This window comes from Vipera ursinii (assembly GCF_947247035.1).
Source record: "Vipera ursinii genome assembly, chromosome: 1".
NCBI classification, from domain to species: domain Eukaryota; kingdom Metazoa; phylum Chordata; class Lepidosauria; order Squamata; family Viperidae; genus Vipera; species Vipera ursinii.
The window spans coordinates 26742087-26764235 of NC_139512.1; the positions used below are offsets into that span (position 1 = coordinate 26742087).

Below are 22149 nucleotides of genomic sequence, written 5' to 3' on the forward strand. Positions count from 1 at the left end.
AGAAAAAATTCTACTTGAGGTTTTGTAGATTCAGTGGCAGTTGATGACAGCAATATGAGCTCACTCAGATTAAGGCAACATCTGGAATGCCATCGTTGTAGAGGGAAATGACATCATAGAAGCGAAAAGGTTACGGCCTGGATTCAGTTTAAATGTGTGGGGAGAGAATACAGAGGTTAGGTGATTAATCTGAACTTTAAACACTATAACAGACATGTCAAATTCGTGATGTCACGTGACATCACGAGACGTATCTGGACTATTTTGCCATTGCCGGCAATGGGGTGGGTGTGGCTTCCGGATGACGTGTCCAGCCCGCAGGAGGGCAGTTTGACATCCCTGCACTATAAGAAAGTGGTACAAAATCTAAACCTGCAGTAGAAAAGAAAGAAGGGGAGAGCTTCTGACATGGGATTTTCCACACTTTATTAATTTATAAAGTGGTACAGTTTGGCCTTTAACCAGATAATTTGCTATACAGTTATCAACTTACATTTTCTTTCACAGAAACATCTTTTGTGTGAGTGGAAATGGAAGTAATCCATCTGGTTTGGTTTTCTGTTGTTTTTTTTAACAAAGAGGACTAAATTGTAGGAGCAATAGTATAGTATTTCACTATAGACTTGTGTTTGTTTGTGTTTTCCTATGAATGGTTCTTTTCCGTGGAGGACAATAAAAGCTACATGTTTAATAGAGGAAAGGAAATACAGTGAAGGCCTGTCTTAGTAGATTTTAGATGCAGTGAACAAAATAGCCCTTCAAAATAGTGAACAGATATAGTGCAGCCAAAGTAGTCTGCATGATTTACATAAATTAAAGTTATATACAACAACTTGATGTAATTTGCTCCATTTTTATAATTATGAAAATAACATTAACTTGGTCAGTTTGGACTAATTGACAGTAAGACATATAAATGTCTAATTGTTGCTGATTTGCTTCACTTAATTTTTATTTGTAATTGAGGCAACCCATTCCGCTGCTGAATAACTTTTGTTATTGGGACATTTTTTCCTAATATCCATGCAAAATCTACTTGTAATTTAATTTAAATTAATTTATTTATAAATCCATTTATTCTTACCCTATTGTATGTCCTTGAACAATTCTGTCAAGTTTTCTACCTGACAACCATGCGTGACTGAAGTGGTAGATATATAACTAAATAAGACAGTTGTCCTCTATCTTTCTGCAGCCTTCTCTTGTCCAAGCTAAACATATGCAATGTTTTCAGCTATTTCTCCTAAGTTTTTCCTCCCAAGCCCTTATCATCTTGGTTGTTGTCCTCTGGACTTATTTTTAAAATGCACAAAACTTGACACTATATTGTAGGTGCAGTATGACCAGCTTAGAATTCAAAGGAATTTAAGGATGATTAATAAACTATTTTCCGTAAGGAAATTTCTCTATGCATTTAATGGGATAGAAAGAAATGGACAAGAAGTGCTTTTTCAGTCATATATTAATCTTTTAAGAACAAAGGAAATTGCCTTTATACTGGGTCAGACTATTTCATTACCTAGCATAGTATGGTTCTCTTGAATTTTTATCTGTTCCACACAGAGGATTTTCCAGCTCCTTGCTACTTAATTGTTTTTTTATATGAAAAGTCTGGATACAGTATGTGCAATTGCCTTCTAATAATAGAATTATTCTCACCTCTCCAAGATTTTAATCAAAATAAGTTCACTTGAAAACATGTTAAGGGGACTATTCTGCTTTGTGTAGTAGGTTTTGTTAATACATTTCCTATCCAAATTGGGATAATTTACTAAATAAGCTTTATTGAACTTAGGTGATGGGGACAGGGACATATTTCAGTATGGTTATTACTCCTGGTTTATTATTCCTTCAGTTGCCATGATTCGCAATGCAGGGGGAACATCTTCCATGTTCATGTTCATGTCATGCCAATCAACAGTTCAGAAGCATTAATTGTAAATGTTTAAATATTTCCCTCCCTTTTTAAAAGAACACCATGAGCTACAGCAAAAATTGGAAAAGAAAGAGCGAGAGTGTGATGCCAAGACCCAGGAGAAGGAGGAGATGATGCAGACCTTGAATAAGATGAAGGAGAAGCTTGAAAAAGAACTCTCTGAGCATAAACAAGTGAAACAGCAAGTGGCAGACCTCACAGCACAGATCCATGAGCTTAGTAGGGTGAGGTCAAGCCCCAGACTTTCCTTGCAGTTGGGGGGAAATGTGCCATTCATTTACATTACAACTATGTGCCCATTAGAAGTAATGCTGTCAATCAAAAGTCCCGGGCAAATGAGAAAAAGAATTGATTTGTTACTGGAAAGATTATTGAAACTGCCACATACAGTATTTTAGGGGTAAGAGCCAAGAGTTCTTCATTTGCTCAGAGAGATGGGCTTTCCTCTAGTGCATAAAAACTTTTGTAACCAGAGCAGTCAAACAGTTTTACTGTCAAGAGCTGAATTCCTGCAGGAGTAATCTCCTCTTTGGCAGAGAAGAAACTAAGTTCTACCAGCTAAGCTTCTTTTTGCCATGGTCTCACAAATCTCATCTACTCTTTCCACATTATGTATCCCAGGCCTGCTTCTTAAATGAGTTGTATGGACTAGTTAAGAAGGTTCAGCAACCCTCTGGAAATGTGAACCACTGATACAGAATAGTATCCACTACAGCAGACATGTCAAACACAAGGCCCGGGGGCCAGATCCAACCCGCAAAGTGGTTTCATGTGGCCCGCGAAGCCATCTTGGAAACAGTGAGGGAACGGCCCCTGCTGCCTTGGCTCTGGCCCAGGCCGGCCAGGAGCCAATGTACAATTTTGTGGTGGTCATCTATGCTGAAATACATGCAGTCTTAGCTCCATAAGGCCATCTGGAAACAGTGAGGGACCGGCCCCTGCCGCATCGGCCCCACCCCCTGGGTGCACACTAGGGAGGTATCACCCTTTGTGAGGAATGAAGAAATGCACCATCGCCTGGAAGTGGCCAGCACATGGCCCTGCCTACTTCGGGCAGGCTAGGGGCTGGGCAGCATTGTGCTTCTCTTCAGATTTGTGCCCCCTGGCTCAGCCTCTCGGCACTGTGAGGAGAGGGCCATGTGCTGGCCACTTCCAGACAATGGTACATTTCTTCATTCCTCATGAAGGATGACACTTCCCAGCTGCATTTCTTGCCTGTTTTTCTCCCTCCCTCATCTCAAATATTTTCCTATCACTCTGTTCAAAGGAAGGGAGGGAGGGAGGGAGGGAGGGAGGGAGGAAGGAAGGAAGGAAGGAAGGAAGGAAGGAAGGAAGGAAGGAAGGAAGGAAGGAAGGAAGGAAGGAAGGAGAGGAGAGGGAGGGTCTGAGGGAAGTCCTGCCTTAGTCCTTCCCTGCTGCCCTTTCACCATTCCCTTGCCCCCTCCTGGCCTAACCTGGGTGGTCTCCCATCCTATTGTTAAGGAAGCTTTGGAAACAAAGCCAGGTCTCCTCACATGGAGAGGAAGTGGGCCTCCCTCTTGACGTTGCCCTCATACCCATCATGAGCAACCTGGCTAAAGAGAGCAAGCACAGCAGCTGGGCACCCCCTTGGGGAAGTGGGGGTGGGCTTAGTGCTGCGGGTGCTTGAGGGCTAGGCTGGGCATTTGACCTCCGCATCACCGTCCAGCCTCCCCCCCCACATGACCTGAGAGGAACAGTGAGGCTCTTCCAGTGGACCATGCCTCGGCACTTGCCCCAGTCCCATCTCCTTCTGCCAGAGACCCTCAGATTTGTCCCACTCCTGCCCAGGCCCCCATAGGCACCATTGACGCAAACAATGTAGAGCTGGCCATGCCCACCCAGTAGGTCACACACATTCCAGCCACGCCCAACCAGTAGGCCACGCCCACCCTGGCCACACCCACCCAGCTCGTCAAGGGTAACTGCAATGCTGATGCGGCCCTCAATGAAATTGAGTTTGACACCCCTGCACTACAGTATTTTTACTTACTGTACTTGTTTATTTACTCTCCACTTAATCTCCAAACAGCCTTCTCACTGCACACTTTGTAGAACATTTTCTGCAGAAAAGAGAGGGCCAGGACACCAGTAAGCACCAGGAGGCGGAGCAAGAGAGACAGCCCCTCCCTGATTGACTAAAGCAGGGGGGGCTCAATTTTTTTCAGGCCTTGTAAGCCATTATTTTTTAAAAAATTCCCAGAACCTCTGATCAAGAGGCGGAGCTTTTGCAAACTATTGGCATGCCCTGTCTTTTCTACCGGACATTGGAAAAATTGCTATGACATCCCTGGCCAGTATTAAAATGAAATCACACACACACCCCAATCTCATGGAACCCATCAGGTTCCTGGAGAACCCCAAGAAAAACCCTGGGCTGGAACATCCCTTTTTCCTTTCCTTTTACTGTAATCTAATTATGGATTGGAGAGACTGTACTATTTCCATATTATTGTTTGTTTGCAATTGTATAGATGGCTGAGTGATATATTGTAAACAATATTATCATAATGGGTATCATAACTGCCATCTCACTTGGCTTGATCTTGACTTGCAGTTCCTACAGCAATTATGTTTTCTCTTTTTATTTCAGAGAGCTATATGTGCTCCAGTCCCTGGAGGACCCCCTCTGCCACCCGGTGCCCCTGGGGGGCCCTTACCTACAGGTTCTCTAGGATCTCTCCTCCCAGTTCCTCCTCCACCTCCTCCTCCTGGGGCAATCCTGCCACCTCCTCCCCCTCCTCCCCCTCCCCCTGGGGGCCCACCCCCTCCCCCAGGACCCCCACCAATTGGAGGCCTGACTCCAGCTCCAGGAGCTCCTTTGGGATCAGCACTCAAGAGGAAAAACATCCCTCAGCCCACACATGCCCTCAAGTCCTTCAACTGGTCCAAGTTGCCTGAGGTAAGGAATCTGATCCCGTCTGCTCCTTAGGATTGATGAATAGAATTGATTGTAGAACAGGTATACTCGGTATTCAGGTCAGGAACCCCACTCACCTTCGAATGGCTCACAAAGCAACATAAGATATGGCCACATTAAAAAAAAAGATTTAAATATGAGTGGGCAGGACAAAAAGTTTCAAAAGAAATAAACACTGATGTTACTATATTTATTAAACAGTTGTCTGTATTTGCAATGGAGGTACTTTTAATATCCCAAACGTGCTTTTCCAAAAGGCAACTGGACTTTCTTTGTTGGACATAAAAGCAGCTTGAGAGCTTTTTCTTGTATGAGAAGCGAAACATTTTCAAGAGAAAAAAAAAAAAGTCCAGTTGCCTTTTGGAAAAGTACCTTTCAGACAACCAGGACCTGGATAATTAAGAATCTCCATAGACAAACACTTTTAATAATGATTATTTCCTTATACCAAAATTGATTCCCAGGTTTAAAAAAATTAAGAAAAGTACAAGTAAACAAAATTATTGGACCTGGGCTTTCATTATCTTGGCATTGGACTTCCATTACCAATTATCAGTTGGCATAATCAATTCCCATCTAACTATGCTGGGAATAAACATGAGACAGCATCGCCCTTATTTGTTGTTGTTCAGTTGCTAAGTCGCGTCCGACTCTTTGCAGCCCCATGGACCATAGCACACCAGCCTCCCCCCCAATCCTCCACTTTAATTGCCTTTATATCCTTGTATAAATTTTTCCAGTGATTCTTCCTGTTCAAAACTTAATGCTAGTTGAGGCAGACCTTCTTCAGCTGATCCAACTAAGCTGCTTTTATGTCCTTAATTATCCTGGAAGTGCTGCATTTTTCTGCAATGTAGAATGATTTCATTTGCCTGGCATATACATCAAAGTGATTTCACATTTATTTTTAATAAGTACAAGAAATTTGTGTATGGACCCTATTTATAGCATATGGTTTCATTTGAATGTAGTGAAATGTAGTGCAATATATTGAAAAAGTCATAGTGATGCTTCTTCCATCTTCTTCCTACCATCCTAGAACAAGTTGGAAGGTACTGTGTGGACTGGCATTGATGATGCTAAAGTATTTAAGGTGCTAGACCTTGAAGACCTTGAAAGAACATTCTCTGCTTACCAAAGGCAACAGGTAATGTGTGTGTTTCCAAGATCTTCAAGTAATCCAACACACTCTCTATTAGAAAGTAATTGGAATGAATTATTTTATTATTAATGGTTTTTTTATAAGTAACATGATTGAATGCACCTCAGCATGTTTCCACGTTGGTGGTTTTTATTGGTGGTTCATCATCTGATGATGTAGGTGTTTCCAATTGTATGTGACAGTTGGCTCTAACCTTAATATTTAAGCATGTTTGAGTAATGTTGACAAAATTGCTGGGAATGGCTAAAAACTAACACTGATGTGCATGTGAATTTTTTTCTCATTATTAAAAGTCTTTGTTCTTCAGGGATAATTTTATTTCCCCAATTAAGAAATCATTGTTTTTCAGCCACTTCTAATACAGTGACTTTAAAATCATGTTGATAATACTTACGAAACAGAAGAGAGTAATAACTATATTGCCCTTTAAAAAAAAAGAATTGGTGATACTTCTTTTTTGTAGTTCAAATTCTTCAATGTGGTGGCTGAGCAAATTACAGTTTGAAGAAAGTATTATTGATTCCAATCACCTGCTTCACCCAATGTCCCAGTTTTCCTCTTCTAATCCAATCCTCTTCCTTGCCTTGCACATTTTATTTTCTTTCATGAATTTGGCAGGTTTACAAATCTGTTCATATATTCAGATAAAGAAACTGCAACTCTCATTTTACATATATGAGTATGTTTTGAATTTCATTGTAGGCAAATGATTGGTGGGGTTTTTTATTATTATTTTGGTGGGGTTTTTTATTATTATTTTATTGGGGTTTTTTATTAATGTACCAACTGTTTTTATGGGCATGTATTTAATTACCTTTTAATTTTTGTAACTCTGTGTTTTATTCTTGCCCTGTACACCGCCCTGAGTCCTTCGGGAGAAGGGCGGTATAGAAATGTTAATAAATTAAATTAAATTAAATTAAATAATCAAAATAAATAAATAAATAAATATTTTTTTTCCTTTTACTTTCACATAGTCAGACGAAAGCATGATTCTTGTTACTATAGGAGATTAATTCTTGCAATCCAGAAAATTATTAACATTCTCCTTACCAGCACATTCAGAGCTCATGCCTGCTTTACAGAGCATGTAGGCTTCTATGCACAATAAAGTAACCTGATAAGCAATGTGTTTATGGGGGTCTGTCCTCAGGATTGGTTTCCTATATAGGTAGTTCTTGACTTAGAACTCCAACTGAACCCAGAATTTGTTCTAAGTTGTTGCAGTCATAGGTTGAGACATAACACAACCAGACTTGATTTTATGACCATTTTTATGATGGTCATTAAACAAATTATGTGGACATAAATCCACAACAAGATGGGTGTTTTTTACCAGAAAGTGGCAAAAACTGTCGCAAATCACAATCATGTGAACATGGGATGCTGCAACCAATCGTAAATGCAAGCCGGTTGTCAAGTGCCCAAAATATGATAATGTGACATAACTCTTTCCAAGGCTATTGTAATTTTGAACAGTCTTTAAGCAACTGCTTGTAAGTTGAGGGCTACCGGTAAAACATGTGAATTGGACCTCATGTGGCCAATTTGACAGGACTTATTTCAAGTATTACTTCTTGTAAGTTGAGGGCTTGTAAGTTGAGGGCTACCGGTAAAACATGTGAATTGGACCTCATGTGGCCAATTTGACAGGACTTATTTCAAGTATTACTTCAGTTCAGGTTTGCCTTATGAAATGCAGACCTAGTAATGTCCTCAACATCGCTATGCTGCTTGGTTGTTTCCTTCCTTGTGTAAATTGACCCTTTTATTTATTAGTCTGATCAGCTGAAGAGACTTTTTTTTCCTAGAATCTGACAAGTAAGGAAAGCAAAAATTAGTTTTAACAAAAGACAGGATCTGGAGTAAAGCAGGATCTGTTGAGGATATACAATATTAAAGAAGTTAGCCTTGTCTATCCTGCTGGAATAATTTCTTGGTCTCCTGAAGGTTGAAAACTCAAGTACCAGGGAAGCAGAGCATCAATTCATAAATCTTTAGAAACTGTAGATCAGGGGTGTCAAACTCAATTTCACTGAGGGCCGCATCAGCATTGCGGTTGCCCTCAGGGGGCCGAGTGGGTGTGGCCAGGGTGGGCATGGCCTGCTGGGTGGGCGTGGCTAGAGTGCGTATGGCCTACTGGGTGGGCGTGGCCAGCTCTACATCGTTCTCATCAAGGGTGCCTATGGGGGCCTGGGCAGGAGTGGGACAGATCGGAGGGTCTCTGGCAGAAGGAGGGTCTCTGGGCCAGGGCCAAGGCAGTGGGGGCCGTTCCCTCACTGTTTCCAGGATGGCTTCGCGGGCCGCATGAAACCACTTCGCGGGCCGGATCCGGCCCCCGGGCTTTGTGTTTGACATATCTGCTGTAGATTTTCTCTCTTCCTGTTATTAATTCAGGAAGAGATAATGTCAGTTTAAGAGCAAAGTGAACGGTCAAAAGTTATCTAGAGCTAAACTCTGCTTTTAGAGGAGTTTTTCTTCTTAATTTCTGTCAATATTGATATTATGGATCTGAATATGGTTGTATGGAGGAATCGGAATTAAAACATTCCCAACATATGGCTATTTGACCTTCCCTTGAACACAGTCTGCACAAGGAAGCCAAAATGTCATGAAATTAAGAAGATGAGGTGGCTATTTGGATTGATTGATTGATTGATTGATTAATAGCAAATTCTAAACACTTTATTTGTGCAGTCACTTTAGCCTACTTAATTGGGTTGAGGGAATGGAAGATGAGTTATTGGAGATTAGGGCTGCTTCACACATAAGCCAGTTAAGAAGTACATATAGACTCCCATGCTCAGTCTGTGCAGGTAGTCGTCAATTTATGCCCACAATTGGGACCAGAATTTCTATTACAAAGCAAGACAGTTCAGTGAATCGCACCCAGTTTTACAACCTTTTTCATCATGGTTGTTAAGTAAATCATTGCAGTTGCTAAGTGAATCACACAGTCATTAAATGAATCTGGGTTCCCCTATTGACTTTGCTTGTCGGAAGCCAGCTAGAAGGTCAAGAATGGCAATTGCTTGACTTCAGAATGCTGCAACTGTTATATATGCAAGCATACAAAATTTTGATCATCTGACTGTGGGGATGCTGCTATAGCCAAAAGTGCAAAGATCAGATGTTAAGTCACTTTTTTCAGTGCTTTTGTAACTTTGAATGGTCGCTAAATGAATGATTGTAGCTCAAGAATTAGTTGCAATAGGAAGATCTAGGAAGCTCACCCTTACTAGCAATAGCAATAGTACTCATATACCCTTCATAGTGCTTTACAGCACTCTCTAAGCAGTTTACAGAATCAGCATATTGCCCCCATCAATCTAGATCCATGTTTTACTGATCTCGTAAGGATTGAAGACTGAGTCAACCTTGAGCCGGTGTGGATCGAACTCCTGGCAGTGGGCAGCCTGCAATACTGCATTCTAACCACTGCACCACCATGGCTCCTAATAAGCTAATAAGTATTAATAAATAAATAATAATAATGAATAAGTATAATGCTAATAAGTATTCCGGGAACTAGGCTCACTCACATTCAAGAAACCTAGAAATATATGATCAAACAACTGATAACTTTCTACATATGCATACAGATGTTCCAGTTTCTGAAGCAGCACTTCATTGTGTATCACATGCAAAGAACACTAGTGATTTTATGGAATCTCCAGTGAATTTAGGCAGCATTGCAGTTACTGGTTTGAAAGCTAGCTTGTTACCTTGATTTGAAACCTTAGATTCCCCAGTAATTTAAACTGAAATACTTGTAAGTCATAATCATATTTTAAATATACACACACAACAACAACAATTTCTGTAGCAAATTAATACGTGAATGACTGTCTAGTAAGAAGAAAAAACTTTTTTTCTCCTGCCTTTTGTTAAAATTTTTGATGTTTGCTTTGGCATAATAGTGTAAATAAAATCATGGAGCTACAGAAATATTTGGCTTTTTTATTCCATCGGCAAGCCTAGGTATTCTACCAAAGCAAAATATATTATTTCTTAACAATGCTACAAAACCTCAGAAGTAGATGAGCCAGTTTTACTTGCAGAAGATATTCAGAGTCATTTGTCAGAAGAGGTCCAATCCATTCCTATTGCTAAGACACACACTATTGAAGGAAGCAAGTTTTTCAGTACAGTCATCACTCAGCACTTGACTGCTTTTGTCGAATTTGGTATTCGACACGTTTTGAAGTAGAAATCTTGTCCCAGCATAGGTCTTTCTCCCGGTAGTTGACGTGCAAGGAAGAACTTGCTGATGTCAGCTGCTTCATCACTCGCTATTTCTTCTGGCTGAAATAGTGGGTCCCATGGTAAGTCATACGGTCTTCTCGATACTCGTTGGTTTTATTATTCGTTGTGTCTTCCAGAATGAATTACCAACGGGTACCGAGGTATCACTGTAGCCCACTTTAGTTTCTGTGAAACAATATTATGAAAATAGATGTCTGTTGCTGAAATGGGATTTTCCTTTCTCCATTTTCCCTAGAAATGATGTGAGCCGCTAGGTCTTCCACAGTTAAACCAGAATGTACTGTCCTCATATTTGATTATTATCACTGATTACCCAAGTTTTTAAAAGGCAAATTTTGGAGATCTGGATTGACTACTGTTCTTGGAATCAATATGGTGCATTTCCTAAATGCCTTGGTAATATAGAATGCTAGACTAAATTGTTTTGGCCTTAACATTCTCATGCTCTGCAAGGTTTGGAGGTTTGCCAGAAATTCTATTTTGTTGTTTTGGTGGTGGCTGAATAGCAAGGGATGCAACCCTATTTCCATCCAGACCTTGCTAGATTTATTTTGATACTATTGTTTAATCAGATATTTTTCAGAGTTTTGCAAATAGCCCTAAAATTGTTGAAACATGATATAAGCATCTTTTAAGTAAATGTTAAATAATAGAGTATGACTCTTTTGGAGCAACATCTAGCAGATTGAACACACTATGTTAATTAGTTTGGATTTGGATGTTTTTGATTTTCTGAGCTAGACTCAGGTATGCTAAACACTTTTGCTTCATTTGTAAATATTTGTGCAGGAAAGATTGGCATGAATTTTGGAAAAGGATTGTTTTATTTTGGAGAAGCAAATTTTTGCATGCTTATTTGGAAAAGTAAGGGGGGGAAACATTGATAGTAGTCTTGGTGCTGTGCTTTGCTGCCAATTGTCTATTAACATGTCTTCAAACTACATGAGGGAAAGAAAGAACAGCTTATGTTGAGCTTTCTTTAAAATAAAATAGGGGCATAAATTTAAAAAGCTTCAGTTATTGACTTGGTTGTTTTAATTTTACATGTATACAGTATATAAACATAGCATGCGAGCCAGTTTGGTGTAGGGGTTAGGGCATAGAGCTAGAAACCAGGAGATGGTGAGTTTTAGTCCCACTTTAGGCACGAACCAGCTGGGTGATATTGGGCCAGTTACTTTCTCTCAAGGGACGTGGTGGCTCAGTGGGTTAGGACGCTGAGCTTGTCGATCAGAAGGTCGGCATTTTGGCGGGTCAAATCCTGAGTGCCAAGTAACAGAGTGAGTGCCTGTTACTTTTCCCAGCTTCTGCCAACCTAGCAGTTCGAAAGCACGTAAAAATCCAAGTAGAAAAATAGGGACCACTGTGGTGGGAAGGTAACAGCGTTCCGTGCACCTTTGGCATCTAGTCATGCTGGCCACATGACCACAGAGATGTCTTCGGACAAGTGCTGGCTCTTCGGCTTTGAAACGGAGATGAGCACCGGCCCCTAGAGTCGGAAACGACTAGCACGCATGTGCGGGGGAACCTTTACCTACCTTACTTTCTCTCAGCCCTAGGAAAGAGGCAAAGGTAAACAACTTCTGAAAAACATTGCAAAGAAAACTACCGTATATACTTGAGTATAAGCCGAATTTTTCAGCCCACTTTTTGGGCTGAAAAATTCCACTTCGGCTTATACTCCAGTCAACAAAAAAAACTTACCGAGGACTTGTGCGCGGCCGAGGCTTTGGTGCTTCCGGGATCGCCCGCACCTCTCCCAAGCCACCGCCGTCCGAGACCTGCCGAAGTTTGGGGAGGTTTGGGGAGGTGCGCGCGCACCTCCCCAAACTCCGCGCCTTGCCTGCCTGCTTCTTTCCGCAGCGGAAAGAAGCAGGCAGGCAGGGCGCGGAGGAACGGAGACTTGCCGACGTTTGGGGAGGTTTGGGCGTCTCCCCAAACCTCGGCAGGTCTCCGTTCCTCCGCGCAGACCTGCCGACGTTTGGGGAGGTTTGGGCGCCTCCCCAAACCTCCCCAAACCTCGGCAGGTCTCCGTTCCTCCTGCCGACCTTTGGGGAGGTTTGGGCGCCTCCCCAAACCTCGGCAGGTCTCCGTTCCTCCTGCCGACCTTTGGGGAGGTTTGGGCGCCTCCCCAAACCTCCCCAAACCTCGGCAGGTCTCCGTTCCTCCTGCCGACCTTTGGGGAGGTTTGGGCGCCTCCCCAAACCTCGGCAGGTCTCCGTTCCTCCGCGCAGACCTGCCGACGTTTGGGAAGGTTTGGGCGCCTCCCCAAACCTCCCCAGGTCTCCGTTCCTGTTTGGGGAGGTTTGGGCGCCTCCCCAAACCTCCCCAAACCTCGGCAGGTCTCCGTTCCTGTTTGGGGAGGTTTGGGCGCCTCCCCAAACCTCCCCAAACCTCGGCAGGTCTCCGTTCCTCCGCGCAGACCTGCCGACCTTTGGGGAGGTTTGGGCGCCTCCCCAAACGTCCCCAAACCTCGGCAGGTCTCCGTTCCTGTTTGGGGAGGTTTGGGCGCCTCCCCAAACGTCCCCAAACCTCGGCAGGTCTCCGTTCCTGTTTGGGGAGGTTTGGGCGCCTCCCCAAACGTCCCCAAACCTCGGCAGGTCTCCGTTCCTCCGCGCAGACCTGCCGACCTTTGGGGAGGTTTGGGCGCCTCCCCAAACGTCCCCAAACCTCGGCAGGTCTCCGTTCCTGTTTGGGGAGCTTTGGGCGCCTCCCCAAACCTCCCCAAACCTCGGCAGGTCTCCGTTCCTCCGCGCAGACCTGCCGACCTTTGGGGAGGTTTGGGCGCCTCCCCAAACGTCCCCAAACCTCGGCAGGTCTCCGTTCCTGTTTGGGGAGGTTTGGGCGCCTCCCCAAACCTCCCCAAACCTCGGCAGGTCTCCGTTCCTCCGCGCAGACCTGCCGACCTTTGGGGAGGTTTGGGCGCCTCCCCAAACGTCCCCAAACCTCGGCAGGTCTCCGTTCCTGTTTGGGGAGGTTTGGGCGCCTCCCCAAACGTCCCCAAACCTCGGCAGGTCTCCGTTCCTCCGCGCAGACCTGCCGACCTTTGGGGAGGTTTGGGCGCCTCCCCAAACGTCCCCAAACCTCGGCAGGTCTCCGTTCCTGTTTGGGGAGGTTTGGGCGCCTCCCCAAACGTCCCCAAACCTCGGCAGGTCTCCGTTCCTCCGCGCAGACCTGCCGACCTTTGGGGAGGTTTGGGCGCCTCCCCAAACGTCCCCAAACCTCGGCAGGTCTCCGTTCCTGTTTGGGGAGGTTTGGGCGCCTCCCCAAACGTCCCCAAACCTCGGCAGGTCTCCGTTCCTCCGCGCAGACCTGCCGACCTTTGGGGAGGTTTGGGCGCCTCCCCAAACGTCCCCAAACCTCGGCAGGTCTCCGTTCCTGTTTGGGGAGGTTTGGGCGCCTCCCCAAACCTCCCCAAACCTCGGCAGGTCTCCGTTCCTCCGCGCAGACCTGCCGACCTTTGGGGAGGTTTGGGCGCCTCCCCAAACGTCCCCAAACCTCGGCAGGTCTCCGTTCCTGTTTGGGGAGGTTTGGGCGCCTCCCCAAACGTCCCCAAACCTCGGCAGGTCTCCGTTCCTCCGCGCAGACCTGCCGACCTTTGGGGAGGTTTGGGCGCCTCCCCAAACGTCCCCAAACCTCGGCAGGTCTCCGTTCCTGTTTGGGGAGGTTTGGGCGCCTCCCCAAACCTCCCCAAACCTCGGCAGGTCTCCGTTCCTCCGCGCAGACCTGCCGACCTTTGGGGAGGTTTGGGCGCCTCCCCAAACGTCCCCAAACCTCGGCAGGTCTCCGTTCCTGTTTGGGGAGGTTTGGGCGCCTCCCCAAACCTCCCCAAACCTCGGCAGGTCTCCGTTCCTCCGCGCAGACCTGCCGACGTTTGGGGAGGTTTGGGGAGGCGCCCAAACCTCCCCAAAGGTCGGCAGGAAGAACGGAGACCTGCCGAGGTTTGGGGAGGTTTGGGGAGGCGCCCAAACCTCCCCAAAGGTCGGCAGGTCTGCGCGGAGGAACGGAGACCTGCCGAGGTTTGGGGAGGTTTGGGGAGGCGCCCAAACCTCCCCAAACAGGAATGGAGACCTGCCGAGGTTTGGGGACGTTTGGGGAGGCGCCCAAACCTCCCCAAAGGTCGGCAGGTCTGCGCGGAGGAACGGAGACCTGCCGAGGTTTGGGGACGTTTGGGGAGGCGCCCAAACCTTCCCAAACAGGAACGGAGACCTGCCGAGGATTGGGGACGTTTGGGGAGGCGCCCAAACCTCCCCAAAGGTCGGCAGGTCTGCGCGGAGGAACGGAGACCTGCCGAGGTTTGGGGACGTTTGGGGAGGCGCCCAAACCTCCCCAAACAGGAACGGAGACCTGCCGAGGTTTGGGGACGTTTGGGGAGGCGCCCAAACCTCCCCAAAGGTCGGCAGGTCTGCGCGGAGGAACGGAGACCTGCCGAGGCTTGGGGAGGTTTGGGGAGGCGCCCAAACCTCCCCAAACAGGAACGGAGACCTGCCGAGGTTTGGGGAGGTTTGGGGAGGCGCCCAAACCTCCCCAAACAGGAACGGAGACCTGCCGAGGTTTGGGGACGTTTGGGGAGGCGCCCAAACCTCCCCAAAGGTCGGCAGGTCTGCGCGGAGGAACGGAGACCTGCCGAGGTTTGGGGACGTTTGGGGAGGCGCCCAAACCTCCCCAAACAGGAACGGAGACCTGCCGAGGTTTGGGGACGTTTGGGGAGGCGCCCAAACCTCCCCAAAGGTCGTCAGGTCTGCGCGGAGGAACGGAGACCTGCCGAGGTTTGGGGACGTTTGGGGAGGCGCCCAAACCTCCCCAAACAGGAACGGAGACCTGCCGAGGTTTGGGGACGTTTGGGGAGGCGCCCAAACCTCCCCAAAGGTCGGCAGGTCTGCGCGGAGGAACGGAGACCTGCCGAGGTTTGGGGAGGTTTGGGGAGGCGCCCAAACCTCCCCAAACAGGAACGGAGACCTGCCGAGGTTTGGGGAGGTTTGGGGAGGCGCCCAAACCTCCCCAAACAGGAACGGAGACCTGCCGAGGTTTGGGGACGTTTGGGGAGGCGCCCAAACCTCCCCAAAGGTCGGCAGGTCTGCACGGAGGAACGGAGACCTGCCGAGGTTTGGGGAGGTTTGGGGAGGCGCCCAAACCTCCCCAAACAGGAATGGAGACCTGCCGAGGTTTGGGGACGTTTGGGGAGGCGCCCAAACCTCCCCAAAGGTCGGCAGGTCTGCGCGGAGGAACGGAGACCTGCCGAGGTTTGGGGACGTTTGGGGAGGCGCCCAAACCTCCCCAAACAGGAACGGAGACCTGCCGAGGTTTGGGGACGTTTGGGGAGGCGCCCAAACCTCCCCAAAGGTCGGCAGGTCTGCGCGGAGGAACGGAGACCTGCCGAGGTTTGGGGAGGTTTGGGGAGGCGCCCAAACCTCCCCAAACAGGAACGGAGACCTGCCGAGGTTTGGGGACGTTTGGGGAGGCGCCCAAACCTCCCCAAAGGTCGGCAGGTCTGCGCGGAGGAACGGAGACCTGCCGAGGCTTGGGGAGGTTTGGGGAGGCGCCCAAACCTCCCCAAACAGGAACGGAGACCTGCCGAGGTTTGGGGAGGTTTGGGGAGGCGCCCAAACCTCCCCAAACAGGAACGGAGACCTGCCGAGGTTTGGGGACGTTTGGGGAGGTGCCCAAACCTCCCCAAAGGTCGGCAGGTCTGCGCGGAGGAACGGAGACCTGCCGAGGTTTGGGGAGGTTTGGGGAGGCGCCCAAACCTCCCCAAACAGGAACGGAGACCTGCCGAGGTTTGGGGACGTTTGGGGAGGCGCCCAAACCTCCCCAAAGGTCGGCAGGTCTGCGCGGAGGAACGGAGACCTGCCGAGGTTTGGGGAGGTTTGGGGAGGCGCCCAAACCTCCCCAAAGGTCGGCAGGAGGAACGGAGACCTGCCGAGGTTTGGGGAGGTTTGGGGAGGCGCCCAAACCTCCCCAAAGGTCGGCAGGAGGAACGGAGACCTGCCGACGAGCCGCGGCTACACAGGGTATTCCTGTGTATTCAGGCTTGCAAAATGGCGGATCGAGCCTCTGCTGGCGGCAGAGGCTTGCAGAACGGCGGATCGGCTTATACTCGAGTCAATAACTTTTTCCAGTTTTTGGGGGTGAAATTGGGGGTCTCGGCTTATACTCGAGTCGGCTTATACTCAAGTATATACGGTATGTGGGCTTGTCCAGGCAGCCCCTCTGAGAACTGGACGGAATAAAATAGTATAATAGTAAACTAATTAAAATTTAGAACTGCACAATAAGTATTGCAGTATGTAAATTTTACAACTTTTTATAATTTTGCAGTTAGAAAAAGATCAGATTTCCCTTAAATTGCTGAAAATATCATACAAAGACAGAAGAAGAGGTGGAGGAAAGGAAACTAACTAAATTAAAATAATTGTCAAATATAATTTATTTAGAAAAGAATTAAACACAATTGCTGAAAATGGCTCTATTTGGACTGATAGATTTCAGTTCAATAATTTGTATTAAAGCATGTATGCCAAACAATAGCATTAACCATACAGTTCGGTAAAATAGTAGTGTAGCAAATTTTATCAAACATAAAGCATATGCTAATTTTGTGGGATTCTGGTCATGATTCTCTTCAATCCCATCTAATTAAATCTGCATAGTAGAACATCCCTTTTGCAGATTATTTTCATTTTGCTTTTCAACATGCTGATGAAGCATACCCTCAAAAGAAGAGAAAAATCCCAGAAGATGGTAATGGTGAATTATTTCTGTAATATAGCCAAGGAAAATGATGGGTAAAGTCACTAGGAGTCAAACTCAATTGCAGGGCATTAGTAACTTTACCATTTACAACTTTAGGATTATTTAGACCATGTTTACTGCAGATTCTGGAAGTTGTCATTCAAACACTTAACCAAGTGCCTTGCTGGAAAAGTCTAGTATAGACCATTGTCTCAAATGCTCAAGAAGAAATATAATCTATATCAATTATGTCATGAAATATTCCTATTGTGAATTATGTCCTTTTCTTTGTATTTTATAATCTTTTGTGTTATATATATCTTGATATGAGGAACTCTGCTTTTGTTTTCCCTGCAAATAGGTTTCATATCAGCACATTTAAAGCTTTAAAACAGCTTAGGCATTTCATGTTAAACTTTCCATTAGAAAGGAAAGAAAGCTGTGTTAATGGCACTGCATTATGCTTGGATTTATAAAGAAAAGCTATTTTTTTCATAAAGGGGTGGAAAAAAAGGCCTACTTCGGTTTTTCTGTTAAGGGAAAGGACAAATAAAACAACACTGTCTTGCAGGCAGTATGAAAAATGCATTCAGATGTTCTGTCTTTAAGGAATAATCATCAGAATTCAAGGTCATTTCATAATAATATAAAAGCAAAGGCAGAGTATAACAATACTATTCAGTTATTGTGTTCCCACTGAGCAAAATGATAGTTTGCTTAACTGTGATTAATTGAGGGCAAGGCAAGAAATGATGGAAACTAATCAAGGAAAGAAGCAACCTAGAACAGACATGTCAAACTCGCAATGTCATGTGACATTGCGCAACATATCGGGACAGTTTTGCCATTGCTGGCAATGGGGTGGGCACGGCTTCTGGATGATGTGTCCGACCTGCAGGCTGGCAATTTGACACCCCTGACCTAGAACTAAGGAGAAATTTACTAACAGTGACAACAATTAACCAGTGGAATGGTTTGCCTGCAGAAGTTGTGGATGCTCCATCACTGGAGGCTTTTAAGAAGAGACTGGACAGCCGTTTGTCTGAAATGATATAGGGCATTGGCCCTCAACCTTTTGGGCACCAGGGACCAGTTCCATGGAGAGAGGTTTTTCTGTGCACCAGAGGGGGCGTGGTTTCACATGCTGCCTGCATCCCATGGATGGGGTTTCTCTTGTTTGCATGATCTGGTTTCTGGCATGCCGTGTATTGGTACTGGTCCATGGAACAGGGAGGACCCCTGGTATAGGATCTACTGCTTGAGCAGAAGTTTGACCTCCAAAGATCCTCCTATTCTGTGTTCTATTATTAACTTTAAGTGGCTGGGTTGCTACAGCAACTAACTATAAATCATAGTTTGTAACCTACACAATTGGGTTTATACAAGATGCTAAATCAAATGCAGACACATTACATTGTGCCTTATCATTGTGTGAACTTAGCCAGTGAATACTATAGTACTTGCTGTACATTCATGTCAAATTCACACTTTATTGTTCCAAGGTGTGTATTTAACACAGCTTTGGCAAAAAGACTAAAATATATATTTCATCAAGTAGGAGAAAGGATGACTGCACATACCATTTTTGCTTTAAAATTGTCAAAAAGCAAAAGCATGGTGTAGGAGTGCTTTGCAACTCTTAGAATTGCAGTTCCCTGCATGCACATGCCAAAAATGTTGGGAAATCCAGCATGATAGCACAGCTGGCCATTCCTTTTGCTGTACCTAATAAATAGGTGATAAAATGCTGTTGAGAGTGAACTGATTTGTTTTGTTATCCTCAGTATTTGGCCCGAGTGAGCAGTTATTACTACACAAGATTGTTTATACAGCAAACCTAGGAATTTGGTTACTTTGCTTCAGGAAAGGAGTAATGAGAATTTAAGTATTTATTTAAGTTTTTCTTAGACTGCCCAAAAGTCACAGATATCAATAAAACATTTTACCTGAATATAACCACATATCTGCAGTGTCCACTCTCTCCAAAGTTGCAGTTTGCTAAACAAAAGAGAAAATAACTTTCGTTATTACCTTGAATGCAGCATTCAGACATAATAGAAAAAAGAATGATAATATTGGTAACCCTATTGGATTGAACTCTAAAACTCTAAACACCTCTCTGAAAAAACACCTCTCTTTTTAGTTTTGCTGTTACAAGAATAGAGGGTGTTAGGGGTACTTTTTGTGCTCCAATGGAAGAGTGTGATCCTCCATCCAAATGCATTAAAAGTTTATTAGGAAGAAGATAAGCAAGCTGAAATCATGAGGTCATGGGAACAGAGTAGTGGACAGAGACAGAAAGGTCAGGATGCAATATAGCAGTTGAGAAGAAATTAGGCAATCCCTATGCTAGTTGTGCTGTTCAAACTTAGAAGTTTTTGACCTTGTAATACAGGCCCAGTGCACTGGGATTAGCCCCTGAAGTCAGCTGATAAATCTGAGATACATTACATTTTGAAACAGATAGGTGTTTGAAGATCACCTTCCAGTATATATATATATATATATATATATATATATATATATATATATATATATATATATATATATATATATATATATATATATATATATATATATATATATATATATATATATATATATATATATATATATATATATATATATATATATATATATCAGGCAGTGTTTTAACCTCCTGAGCCACAGGTTCTGTCTCTCTTATATTAGCTGGAAGGCAAGGCAAATGTATGTTTAAGTATTTGTCAAGGCTTTTTGAATGGACCTTGCTAATTAACTCTTTCATTCCTGTTTTGGCCCGGCTCAGGGCTTATCCACAGGAATATATATGTGAACGTTCTCTCTCTTTCTCTCTCTCTCTCTCTCTCTCTCCACACACACACATACAAACTCGCACATACATAAACTTCCCCATTACCCATATAAATACAATTATACATGCACACACACATGAACACATCTCCCTCATTCACCTGTCTTCCTATATACACCATCCCTATGTAATTACATAAATGCATACATTACACGTACAAACCTACCCCTTCTCACTTCCCCAGGGACACAAAATATATATCCGCTTGCCATCACCATCTGCTCACCAAAAGCAACGAACATCCTTACATGTAATGGATGCCCGGACCAAATGATGAGATCTGATTCAATTATATATCGTGTTCAGGGTCTGCCAAGCACATACGCACCCCCAGTCACCCTGTTTGTAACTGCAGAGATGGTTTATACAGATAGAGCATCAGTGCAGCCTAGAGAGGTTTCTTCGCATTATCCAGTCTGCCAGAATTAGAATTAAAGTACTGTGTGGATAGTGCAGAAAATAAGGCCATAAAATGTGATTGTTTGCCAGCCCTGGTTCTAACCAGAGAGCATATCTGCTCTATCTCTCCAGGTGCCTGGTGAGAAGAGGAACATTAAACATCATTTTCACTAATCATTAAAATATTTATATTTAGCTATTCAAAATGCTTTCAGGCATTATGTTCCCTTTTCAGTTGTTGGATATTCAACACTTGCTTTTAGAAAAGTGTAGTCCATAAGAGTTATTTGGCAAAGCTGTCATTATTAATAGTATTGTGCATGGATTCAATTCAGTCTTTATCAACGAAGTTTGGAAAAATGGGCTTGTTAATAATCCTTAGTGCTCACTCTGCAACTTTTCCAATCTTTATCAGTTTTATTCCTCCTAAGCCTCCTATAGTCAAAGGCCCTTGTTAATTTATGGTTCTGATTTCATTCCAGTGACTATTGTATTTGTAATGCATATGAAACCTATCATAGTCACTATTTTAGACATTCCTGGTACTGATAATTCTATGCAAGGGTTTTTTGGTTTTTGTTTTATTTATTTTAGTTATTAAATGCATATGCTGCCCATCTCATTGTCCAGTGTCACTCTCAGTGGCTTACAATGCCATCATTTCAAAAGCACTTGTTTTCATCCAAGATTGCACTGTTAATGTGTAGTTCTTTTGTATCCAAGTTGCAGTCATGCTGATCCTCTGTGGTGGTTCTCCACTCTATTAATGCTATTGCTGAAATGCTCATATACAAGCATTCATATATGGCAGACATGTCAAACACAAGGCCTGGGGGCCAGATCCAGCCCGCGAAGTGGTGTCATGTGGCCCGCGAAGCCATCCTGAAAACAGTGAGGGAACGGCCCCCACTGCCTTGGCCCTGGCCCAGAGACCCTCCTTCTGCCAGAGACCCTCAGATCTGTCCCACTCCTGCCCAGGCCCCCATAGGCACCCTTGATGCGAATGATGTAGAGCTGGCCACACCCACCCAGTAGGCCACGCCCACCCTGGCCATGCCCACCTGGCCCCCTGAGGGCAACCACAATGCTGATGCGGCCCTCAATGAAATTGAGTTTGACACCCCTGATATATGGGAAGAGAAAGGGCAACAGCCTCATGTAGCTTAAGTACCAATATCTGGCTGGAACTTCTTAAGATTCTGAAAGGTTGGCTTCAAAAGAGCATCGTGTAAATTGGTCTATGGGAGACAACAGTTACTGAATCACTCATTAATGTGGTTGCCATTCCGACATCCCCTTCAGTTGAAATGTGCATGACTGATGAATGAAACTGCCTCTAAAACTAGTGCCTGTTGCTTGCCTCTAACTCTCTTTTGTTGTATTCCTTCACTAACCTCTGTTGTACCATGCTTCTTGGTTTGCATTGTAATACTCATAGCTGAAATATCCAAAATGCTGTGGAGATTGTTTAGTTTCCTGTTTGCAAACTGCACAACATATATCCTTCCCAACTGTACTTTGACTCTTTTCTCTGTTTTTGTTTTGTGATTGTTCTTTTTTTTTCTGTGTCCACTGAACTGCACACTTTTTTCCTGCCTATCCCCCATGCTTCTGCTCTGGCTATAGGACTTCTTTGTCAACAATAACTCCAGACAGGTAAGTTTGCTTCTGCCCAAATCTTTAGCTGGATGAGCAAGTGGTTTATGCTGATATGGTCACCTGATGAATAATTAAATGCATTTTTGTTGTTTTTAAAAAAGCTTAAGAGGCCTGGGTTTAGTAGGATTTATTTTACTGTTCAGAATTATTTCACAAATCATTTAGTGGTTTACAATTATTTATTTATTTATTTATTTATTTAT

The 22149-nt window shown here is 44.7% G+C and overlaps 1 protein-coding gene across 1 annotated transcript in view; it reads left to right on the top strand.

The window, feature by feature from the left end:
* Window positions 1-22149, top strand: part of DAAM1 (dishevelled associated activator of morphogenesis 1) — a 171626-nt gene that overhangs the window by 118540 nt on the left and 30937 nt on the right. Inside the window, exons 13-15 of the mRNA XM_083370178.1 lie at window positions 1973-2160; window positions 4548-4856; window positions 5914-6021. Of these exons, the coding sequence (XP_083226304.1) occupies window positions 1973-2160; window positions 4548-4856; window positions 5914-6021 (605 nt within the window). The remainder of the gene's footprint in view (window positions 1-1972; window positions 2161-4547; window positions 4857-5913; window positions 6022-22149) is intronic.